Genomic DNA, 15,105 nt, shown 5'->3' on the forward strand with positions numbered 1-15,105 from the left:
TGACTCCATAGAATGAAGAACAATGAGTACAATCAGCCTCTTTTGGAAGTGTTCAAATCCCGGTCTCTCTGAGTGCCCAAGTCCAAGTCTTCTAAGAAGGTGCGACCAAGCAGCTGTTCTGGTAAATACTCTTGCCGTACCTTACCGTCGACATAATTTGGATTGTACTTGTACTCTGCACCATACCCCATCTCCTTCATGAGTTTGGTTGGGGCATTTCTCAGATGAACAGGAACAGGCAGGCCGGCGATCCCAGGTTCGTTTAATGCGGCAAAGACATTGTTCAAGCCACGATACGCGCGAGTACTCTTCTTTGAAAGTGCCATCGCCACGGTGGCATGCGCCAGGTTGATCCGTGCCTCTGGAAGACCGATCTTTTCGACAGCCGCATGGGTGGAGGTGGCCAGTGTTAACATTGTGTTGTCAGCTAGGCCAATGTCCTCCGAAGCGACGACGATCAACCGCCGAGCGATGTACAGAGGGTCTTCGCCCGACTGAATCATGCGAGCGAGGTAATACAGAGCGGCGTCGGGATCACTGCCTCGGATGGACTTGTGAAAGGCGGAGATGGTGTCATAATGCTGGTCTCCAGCACGGTCATACACCAGAGTCTTAGTTAAGGACTTCTTCAGATCTTCTTTGCTCATACCGGGCCGTTTGGACAGGTCCATGGCGAGCTCCAACAGATTGAGAGATGTACGAGCATCTCCATCGGCAAACTTAGCCAGATATTGGATCAGTTCCTCATCAACCAGGTCAGAGGGTGAATAACTTGGGCCTTCCACGCGGAGAGCGCGATGCAGAATGGAGTTGATATCTTCGTCAGTGAGCTTTGCAAGAGTGAAGGTACGGCATCGTGAGAGCAGCGCATTCTGCACTTTGAACGACGGATTCTCGGTGGTTGCTCCAATCAGGGTGACTTGGCCACTCTCTACAGGACCTAGGAAGACATCTTGTTGTGATTTGGAGAACCGGTGAATTTCATCACAGAAAATTATCGTTTTGCGGCCAGTCAGGCCAAGCTCACTGCGAGCCTCGCCGAATATCTTCTTGCACTCTGCGACGCCGCTACTTGTGCTGTTGATTTCCACGAAGCGGCTACCCACCAATGAGGCAATGACTCGGGCAATCGTCGTCTTACCTGTCCCTGCACTGCCCCATAAGATCATGCTTGGGACTCTATCTTGTTCGATGAGCCCACGCAGGACACCATTCGGGCCAACAAGCTCTTGGCCGCACACTTCATCCAGAGTCTTGGGCCGCATACGCTCGGCTAATGGTGCAGCTTTGTGGAAAGCATTGACCTTGGGGCGCTTGGCCTGTGGTTCCTGCGATTCGCCATTTGTTTGCTTCGGCCCACGTTCCGGTGTCTCCTCCTGGACGAATGATCTCTTGCCGTTGAGAGGTCGCGGGGTTGCTGTTGGACGTGATGGTGACTCTTTCGTGATAGTTGACTGTGCGGAGGCCTTGCGCGCGGATGCAGGCTGGAATATGCTTGGAACCGGGCCCTTCTGGGAGGACGACGCATCTCCCGGAGAGGAGGAGGGTTCTTCAATGAAGCTTTGGCAGCCAGAGTCTATGTGGTCGTTGATCTTCAGCTGCGAGACAGTTTTCTCACATATTGGACAGGAAACCATGATGTCAAGGTTTGTGGGAAGCTTCGAGAGTAGTTGTCAAGTACGCTATCTCCGAGAGTTGGAGACGCGTTATGCACGCGCCTGGAATTAGTAATGTCAGCTAATGTCAACGCCTTGGTGCCTGAACGTCAAATGAACATCCAATTAGTTCAAATTCGCCGTATATACGATTTCTCTCAATTTGAGTAATACCATGAAAACTTGATGTAGTTGTAGCTGTCACAGTATCAAGTGGCATTCGGCATGTTTCCCGAGGCCCAATCCGAGCACGCCATTTGCGGGCAACTTCGACGACTTCAACTTCCTTCTCTTCTCTTCAACTGTCATGATTCCACGTTCAGCTCTCCTCGCTTCTCTCGCCCAGTTCAAGAAATCTACCGTATCTCTTTTGCCCACCTTACCCTTACCCCGCCTAACTCGTTTCGGCGCAAGACCGATGTCGGCAACAGCTTCGCGACCCGACCCATTCCGCCCCGCTGCACGGGTTGCAGGACAACGACAAGATGTGTGGTATGGCATGGCATATGTGGAGCTACAGGAGAAATACTGAATGCAGATTCCAGGTCTGTCGTCAATGAGGCCGCTGCAGCTTCACCTGTTCAGCCGATCGTGAACATGGGCCAAGGGTTCTTGTGAGTCACCAAGATGTCAATGTCGCATTACTACAGGGAACGAATGTTGACAAACAACTGCTGTGTACAGTGGCTACAACCCTCCCAAGTTCGCTCTCGATGCCGCAAAGGATGCGCTGGACCGAGTCGAATGCAACCAATACTCCCCCACCAAGGTGGGACATGTCCATTGCCCCCGCGCAAACCGTACAGCATACTCACAGCATATAGGGTCGCCCTCGCCTCAGGCAAGCCATTGCAGACGCATACTCCCCTTTCTTCGGAAAGACTATCAACCCCGATACCGAGGTCTCGATCACAACAGGCGCAAATGAAGGTGAGCAATTGACGTCCGCTACACATACGGCTTGGGGCACAGACGCTGATACAGGATGAACAGGCATGCTCAGTGCCTTCATGGGCTTCATTGAGCCTGGCGATGAAGTCATCATCTTCGAGCCCTTCTTTGACCAGTACGATACCCCGCATTATAAGAGGATCGGCAGCTGCTAACTATGCGAACAGGTACATCAGTAACATTGAGATGCCTGGTGGCACTATCCGATATGTGCCTCTTCAGCCACCTAAGGATGGTGCTACCCGAACCTCTCCTGCATCGGAGTGGACTATCAACTTCGAGGAGCTTGAGAAGGCCATCAATCCCAAGACTAGGATGATTGTCTTGAACTCTCCGTGAGCAACCATGATCCTTGGTCTGAGAATTTTGCTGACATGTAAACAGTCACAACCCCGTCGGCAAGGTCTTCTCGCGCGAGGAGCTCGAGCGCATTGGTGACCTTTGCGTCAAGCACAACCTTATTATCCTGTCTGATGAAGTCTATGACCGTCTGTTTTACGTTCCATTCACCAGAATTGCTACCCTCTCTCCCCAGCTGTACGAGCGCACTTTGACCGTGGGCTCTGCCGGCAAGGCCTTCTACGCCACTGGCTGGCGTGTCGGCTACCTGATTGGACCCGAGCATCTGATCAAGTACGTTGCTGGTGCGCACACCCGCATCTGCTACAGCAGTGTTTCTCCTCTTCAGGAAGCCGCAGCTGTCGCCTTTGAGCAGGCCGAGAAGGAGGGCTTCTGGGATGAGAGCCGAAACGACATGAAGAACAAGATCTCCCGTTTCTGCGAGGTCTTCGATGAGCTTGGTATCCCGGTAAGTGACTATCTAGTCTACGGGTCTCCTCTTCATTCCAACCACTGACATGTGCCGCTCACAGTACTCTGACCCCGAGGGTGGGTACTTCGTCCTGGCCAACATGGCCTCCGTCAAGCTCCCAGCTGACTACCCCTTCCCACCACACGTTGCCAACCGTCCTCGTGATTTCAAGCTCTGCTGGTTCCTCATCCAAGAGGTCGGCGTTGCTGCTATCCCCCCGACTGAGTTCTACACTGATGCCAACTCTCATATTGCTGAGGACTATCTCCGCTTTGCTGTTTGCAAGAACGATGATGTTCTTGAGACTGCCAAGGAACGCCTCAGGGGGCTCAAGAAGTACATCACTCAGTAAACCAATCAATTATCTAAAATGCTGGGATGCTGGGGTACATGCTGAATGGTATAGATGTGCTGTTATGACGATATGTAGAACGATGAATATAAACATGCAGATCTATCACCCATTTAGTCTACTACTCACACTCTTCGGCTTTTCCCCTTTGGAGTGAAATGTACAATAGCGGTCATCGATAAAGTTATGATGCTTGGCCAGTGGAGAGTGGAGTCAAGCGCAAAATAGAAGCGCTTGACCAAATACAGTCCCCGCTATAATCATTTGTTTATCTCCCTTTTTTCTGTTGTCTGTCCTTCTTCCTCTCATCTACTTTGCCATGGCATACAGCAAATTTCGGCAACCACGCTTTTGAGTTCGAGTTCTTGGGTCTTGAATTCCAGCCCACCTTCCATGAAGATGGAGCTCCGTAGATCCCGAACTAGGTCTCTTGTCCAAAGTTTTGCAAAACAACAATGTCAAATATCCGCACCGTTACAATAACAATCCCAACACAAGTCTTTCAGAAAACATACGACCTCCCAGGCTATCATCCATTCGACGTCGCAGTATGTGGCAGTTTCGACGCAGTCAAAGCCCTCCTGAGAATCTATATAGCAGATCCAACGCTCCCAGAGCCCATTGACGTCTATCTCGTGCGCATTCCCTGCTCTCCGATGAACCGGGCCTGCGTAGCCGCAGCCAGGCAATCAACGCTCTGGTTACTAGACCACGATCCACCGCTGGAGACCTTGCATGGCGGGAGTCCCACGGGGAACTCCACGGTCTAGCTATAATTATGACCGCTGAGATAGTATACAAGTTACGGAGAGAAGAGTTAGCAATCCAGTGATACCATTATAACCCAATTAGGGCCATGCTGTTGGCTGTTAGCCTAGAGGGAGAGGTCACTTGTTCTTATAGAGACGCGCACGTATATATAGAAATGGGGATGGCACGATGGCAGTCTGACATAGCAGACGGGTCGAAGGCATCTTCAAATAAGTCAGAGCAAACAGTGATATCCCACCAATAAGAAGATAGAGTTACCCCTACATTATCGGCGTAGTCGAACGGTACGAACACAAGAGGTGATCACTTTCCCCTTTTGGAGCGTCTTGCTTCGGCGACCTTTCGTTTTTAGAAGATGCTGCTTCTTAAGACGGCATGGAGGGATCCATCTGCTTCGTCGTTCTGGAATGGGAATAGTGAACTTGCCTCTTGAAGCGTGACACATGAATTAAAGAGGGGTTGGAAGCCCCTGAATGACTGTGTACAGTGTGACATTATTGGTTCCAAAGGTCAAGCCCGTTCTATCGTTGCTGAAGGCAACGTCATCCTTTTCATATGTAACGGAAATCTGGCGGTACAACAATTTATGGGTAACCTCCGTGGTATTGCACTCTCTCTCTCTCTCTCTCAACTCTCTAACAAAAATGACAAAACCGCGAATTTAAGCAATCTGTGCGGTAACATGGACTTTTGTATGGTATGTCTGGTACCAGAGGTCACATGGTTTTATGGGGTTAAATACCGTGTCGCAACCATGTAAATATTCGACCTTGATTTTCGTCCGGTATATTGTTGGTGTTTTGGGAACGGTGAGACAATGCTCTAGGTCGTTTATAGAATCGCGTGCTTTCAAAGATAGAGACAAATCATGAATGTTCGGAGGGGAATTTGACTTGACTCCCGCTGGATGCGACCGACTAGCTTCTGAGTTAGGATTGTGAAAATTAGCACGGAGCTGAATGTCGGAGCAAAAGACTGGGCGAGGTAGTGCGGCCAAGGAGTCTTCTCTTTCGTGTTTACGGCGCGGATATTTATGATGCTAAGTACCATACCACCAAACTCCTGAGGAGGGCTTCTCGTAACTATTCTAGGCTTTAGCGTTGACTCCGCGGTATTGTTGTTTTGGTATTTGAATTTATGTCATTTCAGTGGTTGAGATATGAGGAACGGTATTTTATGAAATTAGCTTACATGACCTGCCTCACTTATATATATGAAGGGCCGTGGCCTTCTGACTGTGAACGAGTTATTCATACTTTCAAGAAAATTATTTTCCGTCACACTATTATCCTCTACTTGCTGATACTATGACTTCGTAAGTTGAGAAAGTCCAAGCTTCTTATTTCCATTCCTATTACTAATCGACAGGGGCGATCTCTTTAGTATTCCCTCAGCACAGTTTATTGCCTTAACCCAGAGAAGTGGGAAGCTTAGCGAGGAAGAGATAGAAAGCGTCTTTAATCAACTTGCGCCTCTGAAACCCGAAGCACTACACGGGGCGTGGGGAGGTGGCGGGTTTGATACTGGCCACCTAGCCCATTCCCAACTGCAGGATGTGAAATGGTGCGGCAAAACGTTTCATTCGGCCGATTCTGTGGACCCCGTCATTATTATGAAAGATGGGAAGAGGGTGTGTGAGGAGACATGGGGCCATGCTCGAGTAGGGAGCCACTCAACTTTTGCATATGCTTCAAATCAGTTTTGTGCTAACAAGACCCCGTTGATAGCTTCGCGAGGTGAAATTTCGTGGCATTGTTTCCGCTGCGATGATATATGACAACCATCCAATCATTGATCACTTCAGAGAGGTCAACGAGAACATGGTCGCCGGGGCAATGGACACTAATCAATTTGGAGAAACTGGCACTTACTACTTTTATTTGAAAAAGTAAGTCGCTACAATGGGAAATCCCATAGCGGGACCAAATTCTTTTTTTAGTCCCATGGGAGTGGGTCCGCGGGATTAGACCTCGGTAGGATTCCCATGGGACTAGCCAAAATCTAGTCCCATGGGAAATGTCAAGGTCTATAACCCAAGTTGGGGCCCCAGACCAGAATCCGGGCCAGCCCGGGTTAGGTTGGGCTCTACGGAAGTCTAATAACTGATCATTACGAGGTATTTTTGTTCATTCAAGGAACCGAGTAAGCGGGAGCAATATGTCAAGTCTAGCTAATGATCACTTCCATGATCTGTGATAGTCAGGGGATTTCCATCGTTCGCAAGTATCTGTTCCAAATCATATCCGATCGCTAAGCCGTTACCCTGCTCCTCCGCCTCGCGAAAGCCTGGCGCATAATCATCTACTAGATCGACCTCATCCCCTCGGTAGATTTCCACGAGGGGCCGTCGCATATCGACTCTAAGGACCGATTAATATATACTATCTCGTAACCAAGAATAGACAGACTCACGGCTCATCCTCCAAGATCTCTCTTGGATCTACATTTTTATCGCGGTCTTGGTATATTACCCGTGACTCGATGTAAATTAGCGCCTGCTCTATTGGGACCTGATTTCCCGGACCGATTTCACAATAAAAGTGGGCGAATTCCTCCATCATCATTTGAGCCCGGTAGGCTTTCGTGTAGATACCGTTCGTTGAGAATTCAACCCAAAGCCCCAGTCCGGTCTCAAGGGTCCGGTCATCGATAATGAGCTTGGCATAGCAGTCCCGGAAAAACACCGTTCCATCGAGCGCCATATGCATATCAAGGAAGTTGGGTCGCGCGACACTGATAGAAGTTGAATGTCTCGAGAATATCCCGTTGATTATCTTCCAAGGGGAGAAACATTATCATTTCGTCTGCTAGAAATCCCCAACCTTCTTCCCATGGGAATAAACCCAAGATACACTTGGCTAGCAGGGCTTCTTTCTCGCGGGTCAATTCGGTGGTGCAGAAGTAGACCATGCAGAAATTTTAAACGTCAGTTCCTCTCAAGTTTTGGTCCTATACCTATATTAGAATCGCAAGTCAAATAGTAGAAGATATTTCATACTACCAGTTCGGGACCTTCAAAAAACCTAGGCTCGTCCTCTAGTGCTCGGGATTGATAGCTCTGTCTTGGCGTTAGTGGAGAAATAAGCATTCTTCCAGATTAAAGACGTACATCGCGAAATTGTTGGTCTGCTGTTGCCCACCGTTCGATCAAAGCTTGTTTCTGTTGATCCGCTGCGTTGCCGCCGACCCACTGGTCACGAACAAAATGCCTCCATGCACGAGAGGCGGCATCAAAATTCGCCGGGGCCACGGGCTCTTCGTGTCGGCGAATAAAGGCGGGGATGCCTCTAGGCCAGTGGCTGTGCGATCGTATTAGGGACATGATCGAATGGTGGCATTTCCAAAGGTTGCAAAGAAGTGAGGAATACGAGGGACGGGTGTGTATTTAAATTGGATGAGGCCTTTACATGCGTCATTGGATTCACCACTACAATACATATCATATGTCACAGCATCTTGCGACTTATAAATAATTTCCACTTCCACAAGAGTCCATAACGCCACCAAGCGCGAAACAACAGCATGTAAGCCGAAGATATACCTGCGCATAGTCCGGCTTCAATGAAGTTCAAGTTCTAGATTTACATACATCAAGGCAACCGTTTGGTGGGTCGCAGAGCCTCAGCCCGGAGAAGGCGGCTCCGGGTGGAGCTAGACCATGCTAGGGAAAGTTACAGAGGTTCTCGATTTTGAGCCTGAATGCAACTTTGCATATAGCCGAGCTGGTCCGAGAGCCTCTAGACAATTGCGCTTTACGGTTTGCACAGAATGACCCGGCAAGCATTTGCTGACAAACAAAACCCATAGTGGCCTCAGCATACATGTAAGTCTTTTTCCGCCCCCAGCTGCAAGCCCTGCCAAGCCCAAATGATGTTGCAGCTACTGCAACAGAAATTGAGAGAATTCTGTACTTCACTGCCAATACAGACAAAAAGAAGCTCTGATTGTGGTCTATTGCTGGAACAAGATGAATATGTCCTGCTTTTGTTTTGAGATTTCCCAGTTCTTTGATCCCCGGCGTTCAATGAATGCCTCAAACACTAGAATGGGGTCAATGCGCTAATTAGGCAACTAAACCAAAAAAAGAAATCATGTCTCAGGCTGAGCAAACGCTAAACGAAGTTGAGCCAGTCTGCTATACGAACTTTTCCGCTACCTCTACTAGTGATCTCGCAGCCGCATGTTAGCTTTGTTCTGAGCTCCGCCATAGCGAGTCACGATCCAATCAGAGATGACTGAAGTGTGACTCAAGCCCATGGAAGAGCAGCCAAGAGGTTAACTTAGAGCTAATGTTGCCTCAATTTCCGCTCGCCATTAAGCGAACACAAGGATACATGATTAGTCTGGCCCCCTGATTTAAAAAGGGCAGGTGCCCAATTTGAACCGTCATCTGCATTTCTCCTTTGCAAGCGTATACCCCCGGAAAAAAAAAATAACTCCTCCCAACATGCGCACCTCAATTTTCCTCGCCGCAGCCTTAGCTGGCATCGCCAACGCCAAAGACTCCTCTTCTAGCACAATCGTCGGCTACTTCATCCCATCCTGGGCTCCAACCACCCAACTAGGCGGCCAAACAAGCACGGCAGCCAGCCTAGCAGGCATTAACGCCGAGGCAGCAACCTACCACGTCGGCTGTGTGAAGGACGCCCCGAAATCCGACTGCAACTACCCAAAGTCCTGGACAATCATCCAAGGCGCCTCGACAGTCAGCGTGACCGGCGAATACATTTATTCGACAACCGACAATTCTCAAAACTATGATATCACCGTCACGCAGTCTTGGGAGTGCTCGCTCAAAGCTTCTACTGAGTCAGCTAGCTGTACTATGAGCATTGGCATGGATGGGTCTTTGGACGGTGGGAAGTATCAGTCTTCTTCTTCTACCGCTGCGACGTATACCACTGCGCCTATCAGTGACACGTATTATAAGTTGACTGTTACTGGTGGTATCGATTCTTATACCGCTCCTGAAGCTACCAAGACTCCTGGTGCTGCTGCTGCTGGGCCTGCTGCTGCTTTTGTTACCGCTGGCCCCATGGTTGCTGCGGCTGTCGTTGCTTTACTGTGATCATGTTAAATATCCCATGTGGATTCTAATGAATACTTCTTCCTGACTTCCATACTCACCGGTACTCTGGCAGGGTGAAGGACCCGTCGAGGAAAAAATCTTGTATCATGCACTATCTTATATACCAAGCTCTATGTAAGGAACAATTTGCTGTAGCGATTTCCTCATGACGTTTTCACCAATGACTTAGCAGTTTAAAATTAAGTAAACAAATTGACATTCTCCGAACAGATTCTGGTAAAGATGAGGCCGATCATGAGGCTCATCTTCAACCTCAAACAGAGCCGAGGTCACCGATCTTCTATTTCTTGGCAATGTCGACTTTATACTTGCGTATACGTACTTCACATGTACAAACTACAATGAATGAAGACGATGGAATCAAAACCGGGCCACAGCCGCGGTACTCTTTGTTCAATTGAAGAACAAAGTTGGGGCATCACTTCGCCAACTTTTGTTTCCCTGCACATTGAGGCGTACAGGTACTTCAACATATAACTATTTACAAAAAAGGGCATCCTGGAAACCCGGCGGGGCTCATACACACAAGACCAGCACTAGAAGTAGTTCGCAACCACCCCCCAGGAATCAGGACCCCGATACAGGCCATATCCACCACACCACCCACCATCCTCCATCCTCCACCCTCCACACCTACCATTCTTATGGAGCACCGAGCCCATCCCAGCCTGCGCCCCGGTGCCAACAACACCAGCCCGCATTTCGGACACCCTCAAAACCAACACCATGGACTCGTGCCACCACATTTCTGACCGTAGGGTGGTAGGTTCGGTGTGCTCGAAGAGCCACGCAAGAGGCCTCTTCGTCATCGCACAGTCCGCCGATACCTCGTCCCACCTCTAGGTTCTTTTCTTGAAATCTTTGGTCTGGTGGCAAACAGAATCTATGGGTTGCTTCATCATAGGGTTTCAGGTCGGATCCATCCCACTCATGTTCCCGAACATCATGGCGGCAGAGTTGACCGCGAGGGAGGACGAACCCCATCTCGCGTTCAAGTTGCTCAACCAAGGTGTTCCCCACCCTGCGATTCCAAAGGTTTTTTAATCGCATCCAGCCCCGGATTAACCGGTAAATAACGCCAACGAGCCCACGATATTCAACCCCCCCTGAAAGACAGTTAGTGGATAGTTCACACAAACCGGCAGAGTGACAGGAAAGAAAAAAATATATGAAAGCTATGATGTGAAAGAGCGGATAAACTTACCAAATAGGCACATCGCCAACAGCCGACGGAAGCGATCTTTCCATAAGGGGTCGTCAAATCGTACCACGATATCGATATGGATTGAACAAGGGGGCCCGTGGCTGGCTGGAGCGCCAAACATTCGTGGAAGGAAAGGATCAAAATCCGCGAAGACGAAATAATCGCCCTGATTGGATGCGGAACTGAACCACAGCGCCTGACGATGATGTTCAGGGCTGTCCAAACCGTGAACATTGTGCAGCATGGGTGGACCCACGAGAATCTGCAAAGGAACCGGACCTGCCTGGCACTGGTATGTGAGAGTAGACTCACCACAATGTTCCCAGTGCATTACGGCATCATCCCACATATGCCTTTTGCCGCAGTAAAGAACCGTTGAAAAGGGTCCGCACTTAGGGCAGACAACACTCATTTCGTCCATAAGACTACAGAGCTTCCCACACCCCATGAATGCACAAGAATATGAGATCTCGGCAAGGGTTGGGACTCTGCCTACTTCAGAAATGAGGTCATCACCCTGCTGCATGGCTTTAGGGGATCCGGATTCCTCGGTGATTGTCGCGAGGGGTGAGTGGTGACCTTCTCCGCCATTGTCCGAAGGTGAACCAGTACCAGACATATGACCAAGTCTGTAAGAGATGTACTGATTGTCCTCCTTTGGATTCTTGTTCTTCATGAGACGGGTGCCACACGCGGAGCAGACTGAGTCCTGGACATCAATCTTTGCGAATTCCTCCTTGTCAGCTGAAAACCCCCTCTCAATCAGGTCAAAGGACAAGGCAGAGTCGGCCCCAAGGGACGAACGTGTGTTTCTCTGGAGCCCCTCGAACAGGCCTGGAGAATGAATTAGTATTCGTAAGCAAGTGAAAGAGATCTAATCCAATGTACATACCCAGTCTGACCGCATCGGCGGACTCCTCGCGAGGAAACTCCACGGCAATGGCCACCAAGCGGTAGTTGGTGTAGTCCTCGGGGTCTAAATGAGATAATGGAGTCAGTAAAATGAGCTTGTAGTGAGGATGTACGGGCATCAGTTAAACTCACCAGAGAAACACAGCCCGTCCCTTCCCGAAACAGGGAACCGAAGCTCACACTCAACCTCCATTGTTGGCGAAGTGAGAATCGGTTGATCACTAGGTGAGGCCAATTGCTCTGACTCTTCGCGCACATCCCCTTTCTCAGCCTCATCTCTACCCGATGGAGAAGTGATGACAGGAAAGAGAGGAGAGCTAGGGGAAGACGTCGGAGGTGAGAAGTGAGATCGGGCTGTCTCGGATGACAGTATATTGGTGGCCCGCAAAACAGTGGGAATAAGAGGTATCACGGGTACAGGGACTGTGAGCTTGCGGACGGTGGTTAGTCGTCGCCCAGTCAGAGCAATTGGATTACTCTTTTGAATTTGTACACGGTGAAAGGAGTCACCACGTAAGGCTGGACCCGGAGTATCTGCTTTGTCTTGAAGTGCAGTATCACCGCCATCACCGAACGTGAGCTCCGCCATCAAACCCTCAGTGCTTTTTTCAACGCCGGCATCGAGGTTAGAAACACTCTCCGCCAACGCCGCTTGACGGTCCACCACTTTCGAATGCTCCCCCTGACCTTCTGGGGCCTCCGAAGAGAAATTTTCAGGCTTCTGGGGACTGATGCTGTGCGCAGTGCTGGGGGTGTTTGTGGTCGACATCTTGCCAAACAGATCATTGCTTGCGCCGCCAGCCTTCTCCGCCATCCACTTTGTGCAAAGCCAGATACGAATTGGTACAGCCATGGCCTCTCCATATTCGGTCTATATATCGTAAATGTTAGTATTCATCTTGTGAGGCCTGTTTGCATGGGAGAATCTACCAGGTTTGACTGGGCAACACCACGGAAGTTGACATTGTCTTTGTTGATTGTGACGATGACTTGCTCATCCTTGTGAAGAGGTTTCATTGGCAGAAACTTGTATTTCAGCAGGGCAGGACTTTTGTCGTCGGTCATGGTATTGACATGACAACCAAAGACCGTGAATGAGTTGGACCACTTGTCGGCGCCCTTCTTCTTCGACTTCATGGTCTTGCTGACAGCATCCTTTCCCACGATGACCTCGGACATTCCGAGATCCTCAGGCGCTAGAAAAATGTCGGCCAGGTTATCACACAGTCCATCCATTCCGAAGGGATAGTCGTTCTTGATAACGAAAGTCACAACCATGTCCTGGTCCGTGAGTTCAAGCTGAAAGCCTCCTTTGGGGCAAACCTTGTTGGTTGTGCGCAGGTCGAAAGTGTACTGGTCCGACTTCCAGTTTGCGATGCGGAGTTCCATGACACCATTGCCAAGCTCATTTCTGGAGGACGCACTGTGGTAAGGATATCCGATCCCCTTCAGGATATTCTCGAGCTTCACCACCTTCAGCTCCTTCGGTCGGAGAGGGAGAGACATGGCTAGCTGGGTGATGCCCGATAGCACTGAAAATAAGATGGAATTATACTAATTGTCAGTCACTGTCTTTTCCATGAGGTTTCGGTCTCATAGACTCACGATGTGATGGAAGTTGCAACTCAAGCCTCAAACGGGACTCTCTGGAAAGCTTGATTAGCTCTCCCTATGGCCAATATCTGTCAGTATTATCGGCAAAAAAGTCAAAGCCACAAAGGCTCACGATGTCATGGAAGCCTCAACCTGAACATCAGGGCCGCATTTTCTGTTTTCCATGTCAATCAGTCCCTTGTTGATCGTCAAAGCAAATCGTGCGTTACATACTTGGCTTCAAATGTGAAGCGATGGCCAAGTGCTTTTCCTCGATCGCAGAATGATTATGTCTGCCCGCTGCTTTGCCTGTTAGCTCTGTTCTAGGACTTGTTATTCTGGTCCGACATGAGCAGACCAGAAGTGTGAATGTGGGACCATACAAGATGACTTGCATGAGAGCAGACACAGGTCTCACAGAGGTTCATGAAGAGGAATGACTGCAGGTTATGGGTATGAGGAGTGACCAGTGGTTCGAATTCACGATGCAGGAAGAGTTGCGAATACTCACAACTCTCGAGAGAATGGCTTTGCAGGGCACTGGATCAGCTCAAAGAACTTTGCATGTCTTGGTGACGATGCAAAAGATGGAAGGTTGATACATGAGCTGATGGAAGATGAAAGAGATGGAAAGGGAATAGAGGATGGTGGGGATGGTCAAGAGGCTTCCCTTTACTCGATTTGGAAGCTTCGACTCAATCAAACGGGGAGGAACGTTCCAGATATTCGCCACCCGACCTGCAGTCAAATGCGGAACTACTTCCGTTATCAAGCGCGTCCAAAGAGGCGCCTGTGGTGGTTTTAACCTGAAATGTTCAGTCTGAGCGCGACTGGTTTAATCATGCGGAGGTACAATAGCAAGAAGTATCGTGAATTGGGATAATTGATTCGGAGACCAAGAAGTTTGAACCTTTCGCAAGTTCCGAAATACGTAGCACGATAGTATGGGCAAGACGGTGTATAATTCGAGTCTCATGCATTAACCCTAGTTGAATCGCCGACATAAGCATTGGGCTCGCGAGACTACTCAAGCAGTAACTTCGTACTTGTTTATGGGGGAACACCCTAGTATCCTGAAACAAGTAGAACCGAGATAATTATAACTTATCTTTCATATATGCTTTAACTTTCTATGTGATTTTTTGAGCTATTTTCCTAAAAGTTGAAACAAATTTCTCGAGTTCCTCATGGCCCTACAAAACGCATCGGGTAACTCCATGACATAAACAACAATCATGCATGGATTCTCTACAGAAGACATGAAGGTTCACTTCTAACAGCAATTGAGATGCAAAGTTATTCGGGAAGATTGCCTCGCTTTGGGAACTCCTAAGGCATGTCGTTGTGTCTGCAATTAGGGTGTGTATCGTCACGTGAAACTCGATACAACGGTTCATGTGAAGACCACGTGATGGGTTTGTTTTGGCGCCGGTGATAGCGACTCGACTGGATTCTTGACACTCCTTCAGCGTGCTTGATCTGTTTGGTTTTTGTTTCTTCGACTTTTCAAATAAGCCCCTTTCAAATACAACTACAAGGTCTTCCACGAACCGAAATACTCCAGCGGAAAATGCCGGCCTGCACTCGAAACTGCGAGTCTGTGAATGGTTTCACACCAAGTCACCGAGTGGTAGGCAACTACAAAACATCCATATTGCTGGCCTTGTCTAAGCAAAAATGCAACTACCTAAATTATACACGGCTTGAATGCTTTCTGTAAACAAGTAATCAATGTTCGAGGTGGGAGCTGTGACGATGCAGCTATTG

The 15,105-nt window shown here is 49.1% G+C and overlaps 6 protein-coding genes across 6 annotated transcripts; 3 read left to right on the forward strand and 3 right to left on the reverse strand.

The window, feature by feature from the left end:
* Positions 1-32: 32 nt before the first annotated feature.
* Positions 33-1,637, reverse strand: N7508_007767 (ssDNA-dependent ATPase MGS1; the record flags this gene model as incomplete). The annotated part of the gene is made up of 1 exon (XM_058465831.1): positions 33-1,637. One exon carries the CDS (start codon positions 1,635-1,637, stop codon positions 33-35), a length of 1,605 nt encoding a protein of 534 aa, XP_058317159.1.
* Positions 1,638-1,962: 325 nt separating this feature from the next.
* Positions 1,963-3,769, forward strand: N7508_007768 (kynurenine--oxoglutarate transaminase; the record flags this gene model as incomplete). The annotated part of the gene is made up of 8 exons (XM_058465832.1): positions 1,963-2,147; positions 2,201-2,269; positions 2,340-2,424; positions 2,480-2,585; positions 2,649-2,721; positions 2,774-2,941; positions 2,991-3,414; positions 3,479-3,769. The coding sequence occupies 8 exons, from the start codon at positions 1,963-1,965 to the stop codon at positions 3,767-3,769; spliced, it is 1,401 nt and encodes a 466-aa protein (XP_058317160.1).
* Positions 3,770-5,847: 2,078 nt separating this feature from the next.
* On the forward strand, positions 5,848-6,317 carry N7508_007769 (uncharacterized protein; the record flags this gene model as incomplete). Its single annotated transcript, XM_058465833.1, has 2 exons — positions 5,848-5,855; positions 5,909-6,317. The coding sequence occupies 2 exons, from the start codon at positions 5,848-5,850 to the stop codon at positions 6,315-6,317; spliced, it is 417 nt and encodes a 138-aa protein (XP_058317161.1).
* Positions 6,318-6,710: 393 nt separating this feature from the next.
* Positions 6,711-7,862, reverse strand: N7508_007770 (uncharacterized protein; the record flags this gene model as incomplete). Its single annotated transcript, XM_058465834.1, has 4 exons — positions 6,711-6,900; positions 6,953-7,273; positions 7,564-7,598; positions 7,650-7,862. The coding sequence occupies 4 exons, from the start codon at positions 7,860-7,862 to the stop codon at positions 6,711-6,713; spliced, it is 759 nt and encodes a 252-aa protein (XP_058317162.1).
* A 1,125-nt stretch (positions 7,863-8,987) lies between these two features.
* On the forward strand, positions 8,988-9,608 carry N7508_007771 (uncharacterized protein; the record flags this gene model as incomplete). Its single annotated transcript, XM_058465835.1, has 1 exon — positions 8,988-9,608. One exon carries the CDS (start codon positions 8,988-8,990, stop codon positions 9,606-9,608), a length of 621 nt encoding a protein of 206 aa, XP_058317163.1.
* Positions 9,609-10,271: 663 nt separating this feature from the next.
* N7508_007772 (uncharacterized protein) lies at positions 10,272-13,251 on the reverse strand (the record flags this gene model as incomplete). Its single annotated transcript, XM_058465836.1, has 5 exons — positions 10,272-10,735; positions 10,834-11,667; positions 11,726-11,809; positions 11,878-12,616; positions 12,676-13,251. 5 exons carry the CDS (start codon positions 13,249-13,251, stop codon positions 10,272-10,274), a joined length of 2,697 nt encoding a protein of 898 aa, XP_058317164.1.
* Positions 13,252-15,105: the final 1,854 nt, after the last annotated feature.

The sequence above is a fragment of the Penicillium antarcticum genome, assembly GCF_028974205.1.
Source record: "Penicillium antarcticum strain IBT 31339 chromosome Unknown utg000008l_segment0_segment0, whole genome shotgun sequence".
Taxonomy (NCBI): Eukaryota; Fungi; Ascomycota; class Eurotiomycetes; order Eurotiales; family Aspergillaceae; genus Penicillium; species Penicillium antarcticum.